The sequence below is a fragment of the Eleginops maclovinus genome, chromosome 20, assembly GCF_036324505.1.
Source record: "Eleginops maclovinus isolate JMC-PN-2008 ecotype Puerto Natales chromosome 20, JC_Emac_rtc_rv5, whole genome shotgun sequence".
Lineage (NCBI taxonomy): Eukaryota > Metazoa > Chordata > Actinopteri > Perciformes > Eleginopidae > Eleginops > Eleginops maclovinus.
The window spans coordinates 17,735,979-17,756,286 of record NC_086368.1 but is presented as its reverse complement, the minus strand read 5'-3'; the positions used below and the strand labels follow the sequence as shown (position 1 = coordinate 17,756,286).

The 20,308-nt window shown below is 38.1% G+C and overlaps 1 protein-coding gene across 2 annotated transcripts; it reads right to left on the bottom strand.

Moving 5' to 3' along the window:
- Positions 1 to 6,792: 6,792 nt before the first annotated feature.
- On the bottom strand, positions 6,793 to 19,572 carry LOC134883368 (macrophage-stimulating protein receptor-like). 2 transcript variants are annotated; one of them, XM_063911698.1, is made up of 21 exons: positions 17,728 to 19,572; positions 15,706 to 16,995; positions 14,056 to 14,232; positions 13,624 to 13,740; positions 13,171 to 13,341; positions 12,893 to 13,059; positions 12,287 to 12,416; positions 12,013 to 12,149; positions 11,719 to 11,895; positions 11,476 to 11,575; positions 11,066 to 11,296; positions 10,803 to 10,949; positions 10,538 to 10,700; positions 10,340 to 10,414; positions 9,987 to 10,196; positions 9,819 to 9,899; positions 9,550 to 9,731; positions 9,333 to 9,442; positions 8,619 to 8,784; positions 8,394 to 8,530; positions 6,793 to 8,210 (listed from the first exon to the last, which is right to left on the bottom strand). In XM_063911698.1, exons 2-21 carry the CDS (start codon positions 16,909 to 16,911, stop codon positions 7,991 to 7,993), a joined length of 4,104 nt encoding a protein of 1,367 aa, XP_063767768.1. In that variant the 5' UTR covers positions 16,912 to 16,995; positions 17,728 to 19,572; the 3' UTR covers positions 6,793 to 7,990. The 2 variants fall into 2 exon arrangements, with proteins under 2 accessions (XP_063767768.1, XP_063767767.1); XM_063911697.1 differs by having other exon boundaries at positions 10,325 to 10,414; positions 17,728 to 19,567.
- Between the last annotated feature and the right edge of the window lie 736 nt (positions 19,573 to 20,308).

Sequence of the window (20,308 nt, the reverse complement as noted above, 5' to 3'; positions counted from 1 at the left end):
TTTCTCTTTGTGTGGATTAAGGAGTAAATCATTTCGACAGTTGGTCGTTTTTGACTGTGTTTGCGTCCATACAGGAAGGGAGTCACAGTGTCACAGATGATACCCTCACACTTCAAGCAGAACATTTGGTGCTCTTTGAGGTTACCATAGCTACCACAACACAGCGAGACCGGATGTCCATAATGATGATCAGCTCGTCACTGGTGGTGCATCTGTGGTTTCTGTGATGAGGCAAACAGTCCACAACAATCCATTTCAGAGTGAAGAGGAATGAGGTAATATGTAAAATATTGTATGTAACGCTTGTCTCCAAACGTCAATTTAAAGTCTCAACACATTGAAAAGAGCACCTTTAAATTGAAACGTACTATGGCACATTGCTTTATTGCTTCATGCTCTTGGGACAAAGCAGCAGCAGTAGTAAATAAATAAACACCTTTTAAAGGATTCATATCCTCGTAATTACTGTGGTCTCTCTGCTTACGTGGAAAGGCAATTTATCTCTGAGTTGTCTTGTGCTAATTCAAAGTTTATGAGGGCTGCCTTTGGGTCTGCACCGGCACTTAATCACTTTCATAAACAGTGCGTTTCTTCTTCCTAATTGCTGCAGGTTAGCTGAGGCAGTACTTGTATGTTTCATACACTGTTTTATATCCACAGTTACTTATTTAAAACAGCTTTAGCAGATTGGATCTACTCAACAATGATAATGGATGCTAAGTACCATTAAATTATAAAACAGGAAGTTAGATCATTTCAGAAATAACATCAAATTCTTCTCATTTGATGTGTTGTTAACCATATTGATCAAGTAAGTAATAACTATATACTAATGAATCCACATTTTAAATGTCCCTCAAAAGTTTTTATACATACTAACTTAAAATAACATTTGATTACACTACTTGTTACTTGCAGGGGGGTGGTACTGATCATAGGAGATGTAGGTCACTACATGATCTACATACGAAGGATAAGCAAAATATACAATTCAGTGTGATAGTGAAAGGATATGTACTCACAGTAAAGTATTCACTTTGAGGCATATACAGTATAATCATCCTTGAATTAATCATGGGAAGGAATATGACCCAGTGTTACTCAATACATGAATGAATGTGGAGAATGCGTATCACTCTAACAAAATCATTTTGTTCATTACCCTGACACAAACACGTACACGTGAAAATTATGAATAGATTATAAAATATGCATAGAGCAGTTTGCTAATTTTTATCCATATCTCTATGCCTTCCTACACACCACTGGTATCAAATGGGGGTTGTCATAGCAACAGGCTCACAAGCCACAACAGGGCTTTTGGAAAACAAATACAGTTCAGCATAACAGAAAATCTCCCTTATCCACCATTTCTACAAACCTGTCTGAACACCGCTAAAGAAAGCTTACAAGATTGATTTTTGCCTCCCTTGTTTACAAGACAAAACAACACAACAACACAGGAGAGTTGATGACTTATCTCATGGAATAACATACAATAACACTATAGTTTTATGTGGCGTTTAAAATGGATTGTATGACATGGATCAAACCCTCAAGACTGGCTCCCATTTGAGCCTAATCTGGAGATCTGGGGCCCCGTGTCAAGAGCGATACGTTTGAGCGTCTTACAAAAGACTAATAAAGACTATATTTATTCAGAGTTGGTGATATTGTTATAGACTTTTATTGAATGTATGTTGTTAAACATAAGTAAAAATATTAAATGTTGTAAATTGTTTAATTCTGACACAAGTTTCCATCTTTCACCGCCAAGATCTCCCTAACATCCAAGTTTTACTGATTCAAAATGCTTTCTTTTACGCCATTGTTCATTTTAAACATTTACATGAACCTACTGATAGACCCTAGTTTAAACAGTTACTGGGATAAACAGTTTTTATTGTATAATTGAAAATGTATGTTAAAGTCCGCGTTTGAGCCAAACACAAAACATTTCTATGCTTTGGTCAATTATTAGAAAGTTTAGGCTATTTTATAACATTTCTTTTTCATCCTAGTAGAAAGAAATCATCCAAAATACTTTATTTCACTCAACTTTGTCTATTGTCGTCAGTAAATTTCTCCTAATAAACCAAAAGGAAAACCTGCAGTACAAAGGAACTGTTAACACTAACACTGTATTGTTAGGAACTAAGTCAACTTGGGCAGTGTCATGGTGATGTACTGTATATATTTTTTATATTTAACCGTCTTGCAGTATGTATGACAATAATCAATATATATCTTTAAAGGCCATTTTCTCATATTTCTTTCTCATACTCCGAGCCACAAATCTCTACTTCATCAGCACTACACCAAACTTTCCAGTTTCATTCCTATCATCATCATACCCCGCTAAACATGTCTTGTCATCTCTCATTTTGTTGTACTTTTCCCATATATGGCTCTCACACAAACATCCTAAATGGTGTTTTGGAAATATTTTGCCAAACCAATTTCAGCCTTGACACCAAGAAAAATGTTGATCCACTGGAGGCCCTCATGTGTCTTCGGAAGAAAAGGTTTCCAGAAAAATTCCCTATCAGGCAAGGTTATTTTTTGGCAGCTTAGAAAACAACAGTCTCAGACTACACATGCACTCATAAGGAAGAGTCAAAACACCAAGAGTAACAACTGAACACAAAGAGAGAACTTTAATCAGGTGTTAATATTCTATTAATCATATTAATGTAGCAGAATGGACTGTTAAGAAACATTCATAATGGAAACAGCTAATATTAACTTGACTGAGCTCGGCAGAACAGCCTCAGTAACAAACAGGTATGAACATGTTTTCTAAATGTGCCTGAAGCCACATGATTTGACACTGCAGGAAACAACTACTTTTGTCAGTCCATTGGTTGCAGAACTCACCAGACACTGAACCATCACACGTTGTTGTGCAGCTCCGAAAGCTGGGGCCTAGTGTGAAACTAAAAACTTGACACAGTTTTAGCAAATGTCGATGTGTGATTTTTGCAATCTGAAGGATTCAAAAAAACATCATTACTTAGGAGGCGATGATCGCTCGAGCACTGTGAAGCACTTATTTCACAGTAATAATCAATTCGATTTGCTTTCCAAAAAATACAAATAGTTATCTATACAATATGGACAATTATAATATATTAACAAAACCATAAACATTTCAAAGACATTATGTTGATCAAGTTTACAGGTGTCCAAATAAGCCAGTAAAAAGACTGTTTTTGTCTCAGTAACAAATCTTTGGCCATCTCAGGAAGTTGGAAATAAAATATCTTCTTTGGATCAAACAGAGCTTCGGTATTTAACATGTGTTACTGTGGTTTACTTGTTTTGATCCTAGAAATTATGATCTAATATTATTAAATAGACCCTGTAGAACTTCCAGGAGAGACAGCAAGCATGATTTGTATGGTTAGTACTATAGTTAATGCAATAGTTTTACTGTTTTTTGTGTCTGTAACCAACATTTTAATTTAGCTTTTGATTATGTGAACATGGTTGGCTACTTAATCTTTTATATAAGGGATATGCACATAACAGGAACTCTGCAACATAAACAGTATACAGAAGTAGTGTTATACAACAGAAAGGAAAAAAAAAAAGCCCAGTTTCATTGTTTTCTATTCAAACATTTGTTGGTACATGTGCAGTTGGTACCGTGTGACAGTGCAAAAATATAAGCATGGGTGTTGAAGTACCGTAATCAGTTTCATTATAAATGCAGGAGTAGCTCTATAAGTCATGAAAACAAAGGCATTCATAACATAAAGCATAAGAGGGTCAGCCCATTTTAGTCTATAGACGTTTGCCTTACCTTTGATTGTAGTTATCTTACCAACATGTCCAGTATGTAGAACATCTTTACCAGGTAGTGTATATACCTTGAATCTTTGCAGCCACAGATTGAACTACAAATACCCTGGCATGCTAATAAAGCGATGGAGGATGAAAAACTCTTAACAAGTAGTTAGCTATGTGCTTGGCGTGGCCTTGTGCCTCTAAAGCACTTTCATTGCTCTGCAAATTTGTTTGCCTTTCAATATAATCCCATCTGTGGATATATTCACTCAGAGAGCAGAGACGGGAACAAACATAACACTTCTCTCCATCTGTGACCTCCCAGCTCTTCATCCTCCCTCTGAATGCAGCGCAACAATGGAGAGGAGCAAGGGAGAGGGAGGAAGATTGCCTCTCTATTCAGGTATCTACTGATGCTACACAAGCTCAAGGATAGCAGATTCAATTCAGAGAACAAAAGTGTGAGAAAGGCTACAAACCTTCTTGCAAGATATTTTGCACAGGCTGTTTACAGGGAAAGTATTCAGCTAATTTCTCAAGAAAAATGGTAATTAAAAATATGATTTCATGAAAATAACAAGTAGCTTTCATGTCAGGGTGGATATTGTAGAAACAAGCGTCATGTAAATATTTAGTTAAGTTATTATATTAATTTGGAATATTTTTGTATGCATATTTTACTACATTTGTCTTTATCATTGACAAAAGTGCAAAACACTTTGAATTAAAAATAATTCTGCTAACTTTTTTAAGCAATGCAAACAGTATGTAAATTAGTCTGTGAATCAAATATGCATTCTTTTGTTGCATTATGTTCTTTCACTTACCTTTTCAGACTTTTCTCATCAAAACCTGAGAGACGTTGAACAAGTTGCAAAGTACTTACAAGCAGAGGCTATTAATTTCACTCCTGAAGCCATTTTGTGGTGCAGTGCAGAACACCAGACACCTGCTTTGTACTAATACATACATTTGAAACTTACTATGGCCAAATTCCCATTTAAATTCGGGTTGCCAGGAGGCTAAGCCTGGCTTCGTGCTGTGGCACATTTTCAATAATAATGTCAATACTAAAGTTTTGAGTGGTCGATCATGTTTAATATATAAATGAAATGATAACTTTTGAAAGAGCAAAATGGTCAACAGAAAAAATATCTGCACAAGCTCAACCTCTGTCATTCAGCCCCAGCATGCAACAGGTGACCTATATACAAACCACACCCATGTGACAATTACCGTAAGTGCTCAACAAATACAAATAAAAGTGATGTAAACAAATAAAAAGAATAATAACACAAATAACAAACTGTAGGTTCAACATGCACATCCAGAGTGCTCAAGCCCCCTCACATTTAAAGCAACGGCCTATTTAGACATTATCACTGCGGTTCCACAAGAAAGAATGACATTGTTGAAGCCACTCAATCCACCAACCAATAATCTATAGTTACAAGATTTGACTTTTGGCGAGGAAAATCAGAGTGCTAATTGGCTGTCATAATCATACTTTTTTGTGTTGTTCTGTTCGGTCTGTGAGGACACATTTGCACAAGTCTTGACAGGACACAGCAAGTCACAGTTTCTTTTTCTCTTGTCCAGTTTGTCATGGATCACACAGCAGCTGCTGCATGACATTTGCAGTTTCGCAGATTTCTACCAAACTCTGCTTCAAAACCAGAGCAGTGTGAAGTAAAAGTGTAAAATATTTATAAATATATACACATGAAGACAACAAAAGGAATTTGCTCAAGACACTTTAGGAATCTGCTCTCGGCTTGTTTCAGTGCAGCTATCCCCCCTCACTGTGCTATGTGTCTAGATGGGGTAGTGTGTGTGTGTGTGTGTGTGTGTGTGTGTGTGTGTGTGTGTGTGTGTGTGTGTGTGTGTGTGTGTGTGTGTGTGTGTGTGTGTGAGTGAGTGTGTGTACAGTAAGTGGAGGAACATAGTATCTAAGACTATAGCATTTGAGACTTAATGTCGTTGCTCGGGAACTCTTTTGAGAATCAGGATTGCCCTTAATTCTTTAAGGGTTCAGTCATTTAGAAGTTCACTATTTTTCCCAACAACCATAAACTTTGTTAAATAGGCATTTGATTCACGAAGAACATTTTGCACATGATTAGTATTATATTCCACCTGTGAAAACAATTGGGTAATCTTGGCTGTGACTCTGCAGAAGCTTTCTAAAATCAACGAGAATAACGCTGATGATTAAATCTGTTATCTCAATTTATGCCACATTCACATTCATATTAGAGTTACTGTATATCATTACATGTGGCAAGGAGGGTTTTCTTTTGAAACCTGTGATATATGTGATTTATATAAAATGTCTATTTTCCTCACTGTGGGTTCCTGTGCAGCTACTACATAGCGTTAACAAATTAGTAAATTCATTAACTCTAATAGAAATACTAAAACATCTGAATACATTTTTCGGTAGCCAGAGCTGTAATGGTATTGAAAGAGCAGCTACTGTAACTGACCAATTACCATTCAAGCACAATTATCCTTTTTGGGCTTCTGCATTTCTTAAATAATAGCAAACCTGAGATGCAATGAATGTTCACAGCAAAAAGAAAACCTTCATTTTGGCTTGTTGTGCAGTCTCTATAGCTGCAAACATCACCTCATTTTCACACCCAGAACCTCCACCTGAACATAACCATAGTTTGTCATTACTGCATCTTTTCAGTACCTGAAGGCAAAGGATACAAAAATATATTTTTTTAGAGCCATAAATTATTCATAGAGAGTATTACAAATGCTCGATACACAGATTATGCAGAAGCAGGCCGTTTTCACTACGGCTGAACAGACATAAATCAGAACCCTAACAGTTTGTATTTTTCCTCTCATCCACCTGACAGAGAACAAGGGCAGCACTGCCACAGACCCGTGTCACTGGCTTTGATGATAGGCTTTCATGAAGAACTTCTGTACCTTCTCTTGCTGTAATGATCTGCATTTTTAAAATTGGCAGGTAGAACAGTCTATCAGGAATGTTTTCTTCATATTTATTCAGGATATGGCTAGGAAAAAACAAGTCAGGAGAAACATTTAATTCTTGGACACAAATTTGTCTGCACATTTGTACAAAAACATTCTTTACAGTGCAACAACCAAAGAAACATCAGTTCAAGAAAGAAAAGGAAAAAAGCTGCAAAAATCTGATCTACCAGAGCCAACTGTATTACCCCTGGTAGACAGCTCGCTGGTCAACACAGGTTTTTTTTTAGGTTAAACTGAACTGCAATGTCAGTTGAAGAATCAGTGCAATATTCTAAAATCCCTTTGCTTGTCTTATATGCTATGAAGGTAATTTTAATAAAATGTAGGTAAAAAATAAACATGTGCAGTTTGGTCATGATGCTATGCTTTGTTGATTAAGTGAAAACATTTAGTTTGTTTGGATGGATATAGTTGTACTGTTTCAGTTACATTTGTGTGTTGCTGTAGTGCAGCAAACATCACTGCAGCATGATTGAAGTATGCTCTAGAAGAAGGCATTGGTTGCCCTCTAGTGATAACGACAGGTACTCTATGTGTTTCTAAGCCTGAGTTGATATCTGATCAGCATCGACAGCTCACTGTATTATTCAGTAGGCTCAAAGCTGTTGGCAGAGTATCAACGATTCTAAATCTGAGAAGAGGTTTTCTGGATTCAGTATGATCATTTCACTTGTAAGCGTCTCTTTGTAATAAAATCTACATTCTACATAAAGGGAAACAATCTATATTATATCCCCATAGCAGGAAAAGTGTGTCAAAAATCGAAATATGTTGACCCTTGAGCGCACATCAGCATTTATAGACCCTGTGTCCAACAGTCTAATGGAATGGTTTAGAGACACATATTTCTTTAACAGCACAATGTCTCATGTAGTCAGAGAACAACACATTTTAGATTCACTTTTTGCCTTGCTTTTTGAGACAAAACATGGACTTCCAACTATGTAACTCCATGTTGATACACATAAAATATGGACTGAGAACTTCTAGCATGATTTGTAGTTTATAGTACAGTCAGTGTCTTTAAAAAAAGTAGGCAAAACCTTTCATGTGCTCTTGTTTGATGACATGATTAACTATCTGTGTGACCCTTCATTGGATCCAGGTTAATTTCTCAATTTTGTTGCATGCTGTCCAACCTTAATCCAGATCATACGTTCCTATCAGAGAGTCTTAGGACTTTGCACCCTCAACTGTCCGTGTCCAAGTCTGAGGCCTCAGCTTCATCTGCAGATCCAGGCAGAGGCGGGTAGGGCCGTTGCTGGTCTAAGTTGACATAGTTAACCTTTAAACTGATGTAGTGCTCTCCTTCCAGATAGGACAGGATGTATTGTACTTCCGTAACCAGGCTATTGAAGCTAGGTCTGCGCTCAGGCTCCGGGTCCCAACATTTCAGCATGATAGAATAGCTGAAAGATGAATGAATGTGTAAATGAGTAAGCAGTTAAATCACCTATTGCATGCCATGGTGAGATTTAAAAATAGTATGTAATCTAAGATATAACTGGTATATATTCAGAGACAACTATTTTAGAAAGTATTTTATGTTATTAAGGCATGGGATATTTAAAGGGTGCAGGTGTGATTCTTACAGAGTATCAGGGCAAAACTGTGGCTGGGGAAGCCGGCGTCCCTTCAACAAGTAGTGTGTGATGTCATAAGGGTCCACATCTGGATATGGGCTAGCACCTCTAGTCAACAGCTCCCACAGTAAGATGCCATATGACCACTGGGAGACAGATTACCATCATATTGTAGAAAAAATACAAGATAATTGTAACAAGCGTGTTTTAGTGGATTAGATCAGACACACTCACCACGTCAGATTTGGTGGTGAACTTTTGTGTTTGCAGACTTTCGATGGCCATCCACTTGACTGGCAGCTTGACCTGTTTTTGATCTTGAATGCTGTAGTACTCCTTGTCATAGATGTCCCTTGCCATGCCAAAGTCAGCCACCTTTGCTGTGAAAGTTTCATCCAGCCTGAAAAAAAAAACCATCTTCAGAAAACATCCCATTTAAAACACCATCTCCAGTGCCAGTTCAGTGTCAGTAAAGTGTTTTTATCAAAGATGTTGCACTGTTCCTTTAATATCTTATAATTTGATATATTGGCAAATTAAAAGATCAATACCAAAAAAAACTAGACCAAATTTGTATTATCCTAAGAAACCTTCAAACGGACAGGGTAGCCTATCTTGCTTTGAAGGTTTAAAAATCTAAAAGTTTAGTTATTATGAATAAGAATTACAATAGACAAAGGTAATCATCTATATTTATTTTTTCTTGAAACACCTTTTTTAAAGAACGTTCTGGTTATGTTTTTGTAGTAATGTAGTCGTTTTAAGCACTTAATAAATAGCTGTAAGTATTGCAGCTGACCACAGAACAACATTAACCAACATTGTATTATTTGTGTTGAACCAAATTAGATATTCCATAACTTAGATCATTTTTGTATGACAGTTACAAGACGTGAACTAGTGACAACGCCTCTCCCCTGACAGGCCAGTCATCAGATTCACACTTACATGCAGTTGCGTGCAGCCAGGTCTCTGTGGACAAACTTCTTCTGGGCTAAATACTGCATCCCCTTGGCAACCTGAAGCCCAAAACCTATCAGGTCTTTCACTGTCGGGTTCTGTGGAGGACAAAGAAGGATGAAGCAGAGCAGACCCACCCAAATGCCCATGAGCATAACAAATATTCATGACCCTACTGGTCCGAAACGTTTAATTGCATAATTACCCTTTTCTCAGAGCGGATGAAATGACGCACATCCCCATGCTTCATATACGGAAGGACCACCAGAGGGAGCCCTTCCTTAGGCAGCATGATGCCCAGCAGAGACAGGATGTTTGGGTGGTGGAAACCTTTCATGATGATGCCCTCTCTGAGGAACTGGTCCACCTCCCCCAAATCTGTGATCCCTATTAATACAACGCATGCTGTTATACCTCACTAAACCAGCAGCCCATACATTTCAGATTTTGATTATGAAAAATGTGTTCACATACTGTTCAGTGATTTAACAGCACAGTGGGTCTCTTGCTTATTGCTGTCTATCAGGTATCCATGATAAACCGTCCCAAAGTGACCTGCATAATAACAAAAGGTGTTTCTTATGAACACTATTGCTAAACAGGAAAGAAACCAACAAAAACTGTAAAAGACAAGAGATTTACCTTTCCCGATAATCTGACGATCCTCAATCCGGAGCATTTCAGCAGGGATCAGGACATCTTTGACCTCTTCAAGAAGATCAGGACTCAGACTGACCATTGAGATATTGTCCCGTGGCAATAAAGGAATGGCCAGATGATCATGGCTCGCAGCATACATTAAACCTTGGAAGGCCGTTCCTCCAGAACCTGATGTTTGACTGGACAGATCCACTGTAGCACACAAGGGAAAACACACCATGATGTTGTTGCTCTTAAGACAATTTTGATACTAATCTTACTAGAAGGGTAAATTGGACATGTTGAAGAAAGGGAAAAATAGATATAACTGATGATATCACCTCGTCTGTAGTCACCTGTCGGGGAATAATCCAGACCGCTGCCCATGCGGTTCCGTGAAAGCATTGTTGATAAACGATTCTCTATGTTGGCTGAAAATACACATATGATGAATAAATGTCTTTGACAATATACAGTAAAGGGAGACACAGTTGGTCATGGTAATAAGTAACAGAATATACCACAGTTGTGTTCCAGATTTAAGATTTTATCACCTCTCTTTTTCTTCCTCAAATGAATCATCACAAGTAATGCAAGGCCAGCCCCTACTACCAACGCAGCAATGATTCCCAGCACAATGCCCAATATCATGGTCGCGTTGTTTGTGTCCTCGTTGACCACTTTACCCACTTCATAAACTTCCCCGTTAACAGACACCTACAGTAGTGGAACAGAAGATGACTCTGGTTAGAAACATTTAATTTAGTTTCCATAAATGATTTAAGTTAAGCTGGAGGATTTAACAGCAGACTTTCTCACCTGGACAGGCAATCCCTCACTGGGAATAACCAGGCCTTTAGGAATCCTGCAGGTCAGCTCATTCAGCAGAACCTGGACATTGCAGTTCACACCACCAATGGTCATGGTGATCTTCATACAAGAGCTTACTGTATTCAGTTTGTTGTGCTGTTACAGATGTGAAAACAGAGAAGGATTCACATTTATCAATAAAAGTAAGAGAACATTTATTACATAAATATTATGTTGGGGGGAAACCTGTAATATTGAAAGAGTAAACATACATGCAGGGAAACTTCTGTCTCTCCATTTTTTATGGGTAATTCATTGTCATCATTTTCAAAGGGAATGATTTTGGCATCATGATGATAGTCAAAACGTTTCTTCCAGAGGTTCCTTTTCCCATCCATGTGGATAAAAATCTCTCCAATGTCTGACTTTTCTTCAGGCATTTCCTCTCTGAAAGCAGGGACCCAGCACTCTAAATATGTGGAATTTGCTGTGCCGTTGCAGACCTTAGGAGAAAAAATCATCACAACTACTGTTTTAATGATAATAGGAAAGTAATATTCAGCTAAAGAATAAATAGGATTGGTATTTAATGACCAGTATTTAATTCAACGCAAAATAAAGTACTTTTATTAAACAAAGTCTATAAAGATTTACACAACACTGATTCCTGGTTTTGACTTACTTGTTCAAGAGGTAGCAGGTTGGGATTTTTGGAAATGTACTGAACCACAGTTGTGTGAGCAGAGTCAAGATTCTGACCTTGTATCACTAATTTGGATCCACTGTATGAAAGTATAAACGTTAGTTAAAAAACAACATTGAATTATTTAACACTGATTGTCTTATCATAATAAGGCAATGTAAATGTCTTGACAGTATATTTGTCCATTAATAGGACCAGAGCAGACTGGGATCTGTGTCCTACCTTTGGAAACTGCAATTAGGAATCACAGAGTTTATAACAGGATTTCTCTTGTAGAAGAACGTCTTAGTGGTCGACACTAGAAAGTTGTCAATGATCATTTTCACAGGTACATTCCCAACACCTTCTGCGGCAGCTGTCTGGCAAACAATTGAAGAAGTCCCACTCGCTTCAGGACCACTGCAAAGACATTACAGTAACCAAATACAATACTTTAAAAAGGGGTTTCTGAAAACAGGGAATACATGTCTTGTAGATCAAATGCTGGCAAAATAAGTAGTCTTCTGTGTCCCTCACTTTTGACCAATGCACTTTTTTTCATCAAAGTAGACATCTCTCTGTGTCCCAGAATTAAGATATTTTCCTGTCAGAGTCACTGTCGTTCCTCCAAACATGGGGCCAAAGTCAGGCCTGATTTGAGTTATGCTAGGCTCCTGGTAAGACAAAGGTAAAATATTTTAGCACTTTACACTGTTACTTTTTTTCATAGCATGTATTCAAATTAAACAAAATATTTGCAAAACTCATTGATTGAAAATTGTTTCAATTCCATAAAATTTAGCATTCTCACCACAAAGGAGAAGCCAGGCATCTGAGCAGTGCCTTCAATTGAGTAGCGGCCTTCCACCTTCCCCTCATGCACTTGCAGTGTGATGTTGAGGTTCTGGCTTGGTGTGTTTTCCTGGATCTTGCATATAAGCCTGTATTGTAGGACACAAGGAAGGACATGTCTAATTATGTAGATCAAAATTTTCCATTAGCTAATCAAAAGAAACAGACAGCGGCAAATGTGAAAGAAGCATGTCCAAAGTATAAAAACATGTTTTTCCAATTATTATTTTTTTCCAAAGAAAGGGACAAGCAAGCCACAACATGCTATAAGGACACATGTCCCCCACGAATTTAATGCATCATAAACGTAGCCTGCTATATTGCATCAAACATAACACATTACATTATCATTTAAAAATGACATTGTATATTTATTTATATGTGTTCACTTTACTTAAAGCTAAATATAGCTCTTAAAACAGCTTATAATAATTTATAACAGCTACAAAACATATAAAAAATAACAGCTTACAGGAATCTTTTTTTACTGGTTGATTTATGACTAGCAGTACCCATTACTTAACACATAGGTCTTAGAAATAAAGTGGCATTGTGTGATACTCACACTTCACTACTGCTCTTTTCAGGCAGGACCGTGCACAGGGTCCCAGGGCCAACTGTGATGATGTGGGTTTTGCCGCTGATGATGGCAGGTCGTAGAGGAGACTGAAACTCCCAGCCACACAGTGTCACTTCTGTCTCAGCACCAGCAGGTACCATTGTAGGGAAAAACTGCAGGGATCATTCAGAGCAGTCAGCCCTCTAGTACAATCAGATTAACTTTATGACGCATGTTGAAACTGCATGCAGTGGCTAATCAGTCACACCTAACAGCAGATCTACCTCTGTTATGACAGGTGCGCATGAGTCTTTGTTCCACAGCAAGGCACACTCAGGCTGCCTCGAGCAGATTCCCGAACACCAGCCGCAGTTCATGAAGGGTGGGGCCGTCAAACACATGGAGCATGTCATAAAATGTGCACAACCCGGGCCCGCAGAGGGCACCCTGAACATCTTGATCAGCGAAAAGGAAAGACAGTGGTGAACCAGATAAAACAGAGAACAACAGTCAGAAACGAATAAGGAAAACATGGATTATGCTGTTGCTTGACATTATATTACATTATAAAAAAAAGTACTCTTTTACTCTTTGGCAAAATATATAAAAACCACATCAAACAAATTTCCCAATGTCAAATGTTTTCTAGGTAAACTTAGTTGTCAATCTGTGTGCTCCATTTTAATTTCATCCCCAAATGATAAGCAGTATTAAAAGGAAGATACTACAAAGATTACCTTATTTCCGACTGCGAAGAGGAGAAATTCATTATACACTTGTGCTGCTCTGGACACTTGGGTTTCTCCAAGAGAAAAGTTGGCATAAACAATCGGCCTGTAGAGAGTAAGAATCACCTAAACCGCACAAACAGAGATGTAATGTCACAAACATTTTTATTTTGAAGTTCTTATATAATATATAACATATACCTGCTTCTGGCTGACAGACAGTACAAACATTCAAATGTTTGTGAGCACCAAACAAGACAATCATTGATTCAATTTACTGTGTGGTTTATTTCCTCTCCTATGACAATATTTTTAACTTGTGGAGAAAACAAGACACTTGAAGAAATCATTTTGGGCTTTGGGAAACAGTGATCAGCATTTTTCGGACAGTATACCAAACAACTAATTAATTAATCGAAAAGAAATCAACATATCAGACACCTGCAGTATCCGACCATCTGAGGTACCAAAGTGGCCCAGCGTGTGATTCCCAATAGTGGTGACTAGGACAGCGGTGAAAAGGACGCCTTTCATATGCCTGTTGAAGAGGTCTAGTCGGTAGTAGGGCTTTGACACCAAAGTGGGTTTGACACTGCATGTGTCATTACCTTCAGAGCTCTGTGAAATGGGAAAAATACATACAGATCAGGGTGTTCATTTTTAGTCTGCAATGACAAAATCCCATACAAAGATACATCTGAAGTATCTGCCTCTGTCAGCATTAGTCTCCCTTTAAGCACATAGAACATGCTTGTGCGTTATACAGTAGGAAAAGAGATTAAAATAGAGACAATCTTAACTCGTCCTTTTAGAAAGGAAGTGCTGTAGCCTCGCCTCCAGCCATAGGAGCATGCTGTGAGAGGAACAAGGTCATAAAACAGCAGCGACTCCAGCTCCATATGTTGAATTTCTCTCAGTGTAGCAACTCTTTAGTTTAGCTTTAGGTAAATTCACACAGATAAAACAGTCGATGTGTGTGTATGGTTGTCAGAGCAAGAGTAACTGTGGTTAATGAAAAGTAACGTTTTGAAGAAAAAAACGCATATGTTAAACTAATGGTAAACATTCCACTGCAAAGCAATTAAGCTGACCTGCCCCAGCATGCCTCTGTTTTCCTCCCACTATTTAACTGCCGAATATTCACATCTTTTGATCTTTTCAGTCTCTTTTGGTGTAAGCATGTAACAACTGAAGAGCTATTTCATTGTACACAATCCATTTTCTACAAAAACTTGATCTAAAGCACTACACCGGTAGTACTCGATGCCAATCGTTTGAACCATCATTTATTGATTGAGTTAAGAGTGATTATTTAATTCCTACCCCTCACATCTTCAACATTTGACACATTCCCTACTTCAACAACATGTGTAAAAGTCAGGCACACCCCAACTCTTTCCCTCCCCTTCAAATTCCCTCTTTTTATCAGCAGGATTTATAACTTGTGTATGTTGGCACACATTCCTGTAGGTGTACACATGGCTTTGAGAGCTCAAAGGACACTGTTTGAACTCAATGGAAAGGGGAAACACCACACCTTTATTATTTTGTTGAGCACCACAACACCATTCTCTTTTCAATAAAGGGGTTTTAAGAGTGAACTGATTTTTACTTTCTTTTTACCGTCCAATACATTTCTCATCTAGTACCTAGACGATAAATGTTTCCCACCAGGTAAATTGCAGGTAAAGTTTTGTGTAATTCTTTAGACTTTTATCTTGATAAACTGTTTTTCATATTTAAACTCTTTGGACTACTGAAAACATTTGCCAGCCTTTCACAGAGCCGAGAAATGGTGTGGCAATGTGCAGGTCACAGACTGACTCATCCACCCCTCCCAGTTATCTCATCTGGCCATGCTCTCTCACACACCTTTCAGTAGTCAAGGTTTACTTTATGCTAGCCCTTATTTATCAAGACAATATAAAACTGTAAGCTTTATGACAAACTACAGTGTTCCGGTCACAGGTGAGTTAATTACACAATGTTTGTCTCAATAGGTCACTTCCTGTCTAGGTGTAGGGTGACCTTCGCACCGTTACTCCGCTCTGACAACAGTTGAGTATTAAAAAGAAAAAAAGAGTTACTCACTTCATGTGGGCAGCTCTCGCATGGCTGGAAGTGACAGAGACCTCTGGAAAGCTGCTCTGGGCCTGACTTGCAGCAGGCATCCACGCCTTTATCAATTTCATAATTTACTTTAGTCAAAGAAAATGCACACAGAGCTGAATGTTTTCGAGGTTCTCCATTCTGATTCACCTCTGCAAAAACCCCAAACAGAATGTCTTCTGTCTCGCCTACCCTCAGCTCTTCTGCCAAGTCCTTCCCCGCTCGCCCAAAGTGGGCTGCCTGTAGTCCATTAAACACAATGTCCCTAAAAGCATCTCTGCGTTTCCTCCTGCGCTTCGGTTCGTACCGGCACTCCAGCACCACCTCTCGGTACATCCACACCTCTGGGATTGATATAGGCAGTCTTCCAAGGCGGGTCTGAAAGGCTGAGTTGCTGCTGGATGGGTTTTCTCTTTGCAGGGACAGGAAGTAGACATAACTACTTGTGGAGAAGCTGTAGATGTAATCAATCTTGTAAGAGTCCTGTAGACTGGGGAGTACTGTCAGACCATCCATGACCATATGAAAGCCATCTTCAGTTGAAAGAGGTCTCACTACAGATATTGACCTCCTTGGATACATCTGTGCCACTTTGCCATTGACAGAGGCGGCTACAAAGAACAGCAGTGTGGCAGATTGATCAACGATGGTGACTTTGGTGCCAAGGGGGCTGGCCAGACAATCTGGACAGTTGGTTGGAGAGTTTTTCTCCTTTCTGAATAAACACTGAGGCTTGGGCTCCGGAGTGCCAATGTCAATGAAGTGACAGATCCCATGCCGAGTACTCCCACATATGTACAAGTAGGGAAAGGGACTTGCAGATACATCCAAAAGCAGAACCTCATTGTCTGTATCCACAGGGTCTGCAGGATCTATTTCTATGTCACACGCCAAACATGTTTCGCAGTCAGTACTGCCAACAGGTCCAGTTTTCACTTTCCAAATTCTTTCCATGGCATAGTTGACTGCCTCTATTACATTTTGACATGCAACATACACGTCTGAGCGATTCTCCTCATGGTTCACAGCGATGTTCTGTATGGGTTTGTCTGTTTGGAAATGGGGGAGGGAGTATTTTACAGTAAAATCCACCAGCCTGGGTGGAGTAGAAGGACATATGTACTGTCCTGAGGCTATTTGTGTTTGTATCCATATGCATACTGTCAGCAAGGCGGCCCAAGTGACCATCTCCACGTCACAGTCCACCGTGATTGAGTGCTACCTATAAGACACTTTTCTCAAAGAGATCATTCTGGAGAACCAGAAGGAGCTCTGCGAGGAAAAACACAGAAGGAATGTTGAGATTTGACAGAAATAGGTAACATTTTATTTCACATAAAACAAACATTCACTGCTTTGGACAGACACAAGAGGTGGATACTGTAAACATTTTAGCTTGTTTAAACTGAAAAGGCAGAATGAGGAGCTGGGGAAAGAGGAAAAGTATCAGCTGTTTTCTTTCCAAGCCCGGGATTAAGTAGATTCTGCTTTTTCAAATGAGGTATCTGCAATTTCAGATATTTAAGACAGACAGATATAGAACAGCTGTGAAACTTTTGGAGCCAAATCTGATAGAGTCAATGAAATAATAAGTTGATAGAGTCAATATAAATTCTACTGTGGGCAGGACGTGACTTGCTGCAACATGTGCAGCAGAGGGAAATGTTCAGGCCTCCAGAGCCAAACACAGAATAACAGAATAATACTAACTAAGCCTTATTTTGTCAATAAGTAAAAACACCTTTATTACTAAGTATTCATACGATTCATTATCCTGTATTAACATTGTAACACTCCCTTGTGCAATGGTTGACTGTTTGAAAACTATTCAAAAACATAAAGTAAAGATAACTTCAATAAATATATTTCTGGATAATAAATGCTAAAATATCCTATGCAGACAGGCGATTACCTGTGAATAGTTCAGCCATTCATGAACGTGGAACAATCCTTACTTTACAGACATCCTACATGAAACATATGTTCATAAAAAGTACATCTTACCTCAATGTGAAAAGGGGCAGATATCGCCCAAGTTCAATAGTCCAATAATGTCCAAAAGTGGGAATTGTTTACGAGCCTGTGTCAATGAGACTTCACTTACGATCCTGAAGCAGCGCTCCCACCTGACAGAACGGAATCCTACTGGCACAGACTTTACACTGATACTGATCTACACCAAGACTCTGAGATTAACAACAGTCCAAAGAAGAAACCAGATTTTACACTCGCCTTCAAAGTAAAAGAGCGCCAAATCAAAGCACTAATCGTGATTTATCGTTTTATTGATTTGCTTTAAGGAATATATTTAGGCATAACCTAGAATGTCTATTTGATTCCTAATTAATAACACATTTGGTTTATTCAATGATAATATCATGACATAAATCCTTTAATGATGCCTATAAGATAAATTCAGATGACAGGAGCACATGCAAATAGCCTGAAGGAATATCCCGTAAATGATAAATACAAACAAAGTAAGAAATCATGAAAATGACATTTACATCTTTAAACGTTATGTGAATTACATTTGAAACGTTATGTGTTCATATAACACGTCTATAAATCAATGCTATACAACAACAAGTATGCTGTACAGTTAAATACGCAGGTCATAAATAAAACTTGTACAATTAAACAACTGCATTTACATAATTTTAGTAGAGAAATTGTAAAAATCCCATTTAGAAAACGTTCTGTACTATTAGATTTAAGTTTTATTTTGAAAGTTGATAACCGGATATGCAATCGTTATTCTGTTGTGCTTTACTCTGAAGTGTGTGCTGTCCTGTCAAGCCTCGCCCGCAACAAGGAAGTACAATTGTTACGAAATCTGACCACTTAAAAGTCACCCTCATCGTTTCCCAAGAGTAATATCATACATACTGCTGCTCTTTTCCACTAAGGTGTCTGCTATGTCAATTTAAGTGGAAACATTTTCACAACTTTAGAAAACAGTGTGCCCTACGCCTGTATGATGTTTGCCAAAAATGCATATCTTTCAGATGATGGAATGAAGTTATTCTTCAAATATAGGAAGTCCCAGCCAGGAAGATATGAGAGGAATGTCTTTCCTTTCCAGTCAGACCACCTTTTATAAAGCCAGCAATGTGACCTTTGACGGATGAAAATTACTACCATAAAGGAGAAATCAGATAAATGACTCTTATTGGCAAATAACCTGTAACATATAAAAGGAGGCTATTCAGCATCATACGATGTCCACATTCAACTGTTCTCTCTGACATAATGAAGCATTATAGATCCAAAAGTTAAACATCTACTACTCAATCCAAAGTTCAGTAATCACAGACTGTTTGAAAAGTTTGTGTTACCTTATTCCTTCAGAGGAATATACACTTGGGTTGAGTGTCATTTTTACACTTTTAGTGCTCTAAATACAAAAACACAAAGATCCAGCTCACTTGAGAGATGTTCGATAGAAACAGCAGAGCAAAAAGTGGCAGAGAAAGTTGTTTTGATTTGAACTCGGCAAGGACTCACTCTCACTGGGGCCGTTCATATCCTGATACTAATCAAACAAACAAACTGTTAAGGCATCACATCCAGTCCTCGCATTGCATCCGTCTCTGTATAACTCGTTAAATACTTGAATTATAACACAGGGGACAACTGTATCGTATGCAGTGCACTGGGCCATGCAGCTTAGATTTAGATTTTATCCATAAAAGGGTGTGTGATGCTCCTAAGCAAAAGCATCTCTAGAGATATATTAATGTCTAAGATGAAATTCCCCCCAAAAAACTTACTTCCCACGGGTCTGAAACTGTAATAGCTCAATTTAAATGGTCTGCAGATGTAATTGTATGTATTATAAGAAAATTGCATTTAAGCAGATAAATGTGAAATCAAACTAGGGTGTCTAAATCATTCTGCACTTTAAGGTCAATAAGTAATAAAAGTAATATAAGATCATTTTATATACATGTCTGGGACCCAGCAGCTATATACAAAACAATATATATCACTTAAAAGGTGATGGATTGCCCCTAATTACATTAACTAAAGTTTACATCTGCAGTGCTTGGACTTCACACCATCTAATATAAATTCCTACTCTGCTACATCTAAGAGTTAACTATTGTACGTTTTATTTCAACACATTAATTTGACAGCTTTAGTTTCTTTGCAGATTTGGTTAATAATACCTCAATCAATCTTAATCATACAACAAAATATTATTTTAAGATACCTAGCAGTAAATCAAGTAATTCAAATCAGCTCGACTGCTACTGAAATGCAGGGGATATCATAATTACTATGATTAATTTCTCTACCTTATTGATTAAATGATGGGTAATCCTTTTGTAGTTTTACTATTTGAGTAAGATTTAGAACGCATGCCTTTTACTTCTAACAGAGTAATTTGACACTGCATTCTTACATTAATTTAGGTAAAATATCTGTCTATTCTTCCTTCATCACTGGTTCCAAACCCACTCTCATAGTCTTTAATACATTAGATTAATTCTCACAAGAGCAGGATATGGTTTCAATAATTACCAAATGTATGGCTTCAACTCTGACAGTCCTGACGCGCCCTCTACTGGCCAGCCTCCTA

Bases quoted from the DNA above. Each gene is read 5' to 3' on its own strand.
- LOC134883368 (XM_063911697.1), bottom strand. From the start codon at position 16,911: ATGGTCACTTGGGCCGCCTTGCTGACAGTATGCATATGGATACAAACA. The intron at 13,741-14,055 runs GTGTCTGATATG...TGTGCGGTTTAG, and splicing joins CAGATGGTCGGATACTGCAG to GTGATTCTTACTCTCTACAG. The intron at 9,732-9,818 runs GTATGTGAACAC...TTGTATTAATAG, and splicing joins TGCTGTTAAATCACTGAACA to GGATCACAGATTTGGGGGAG.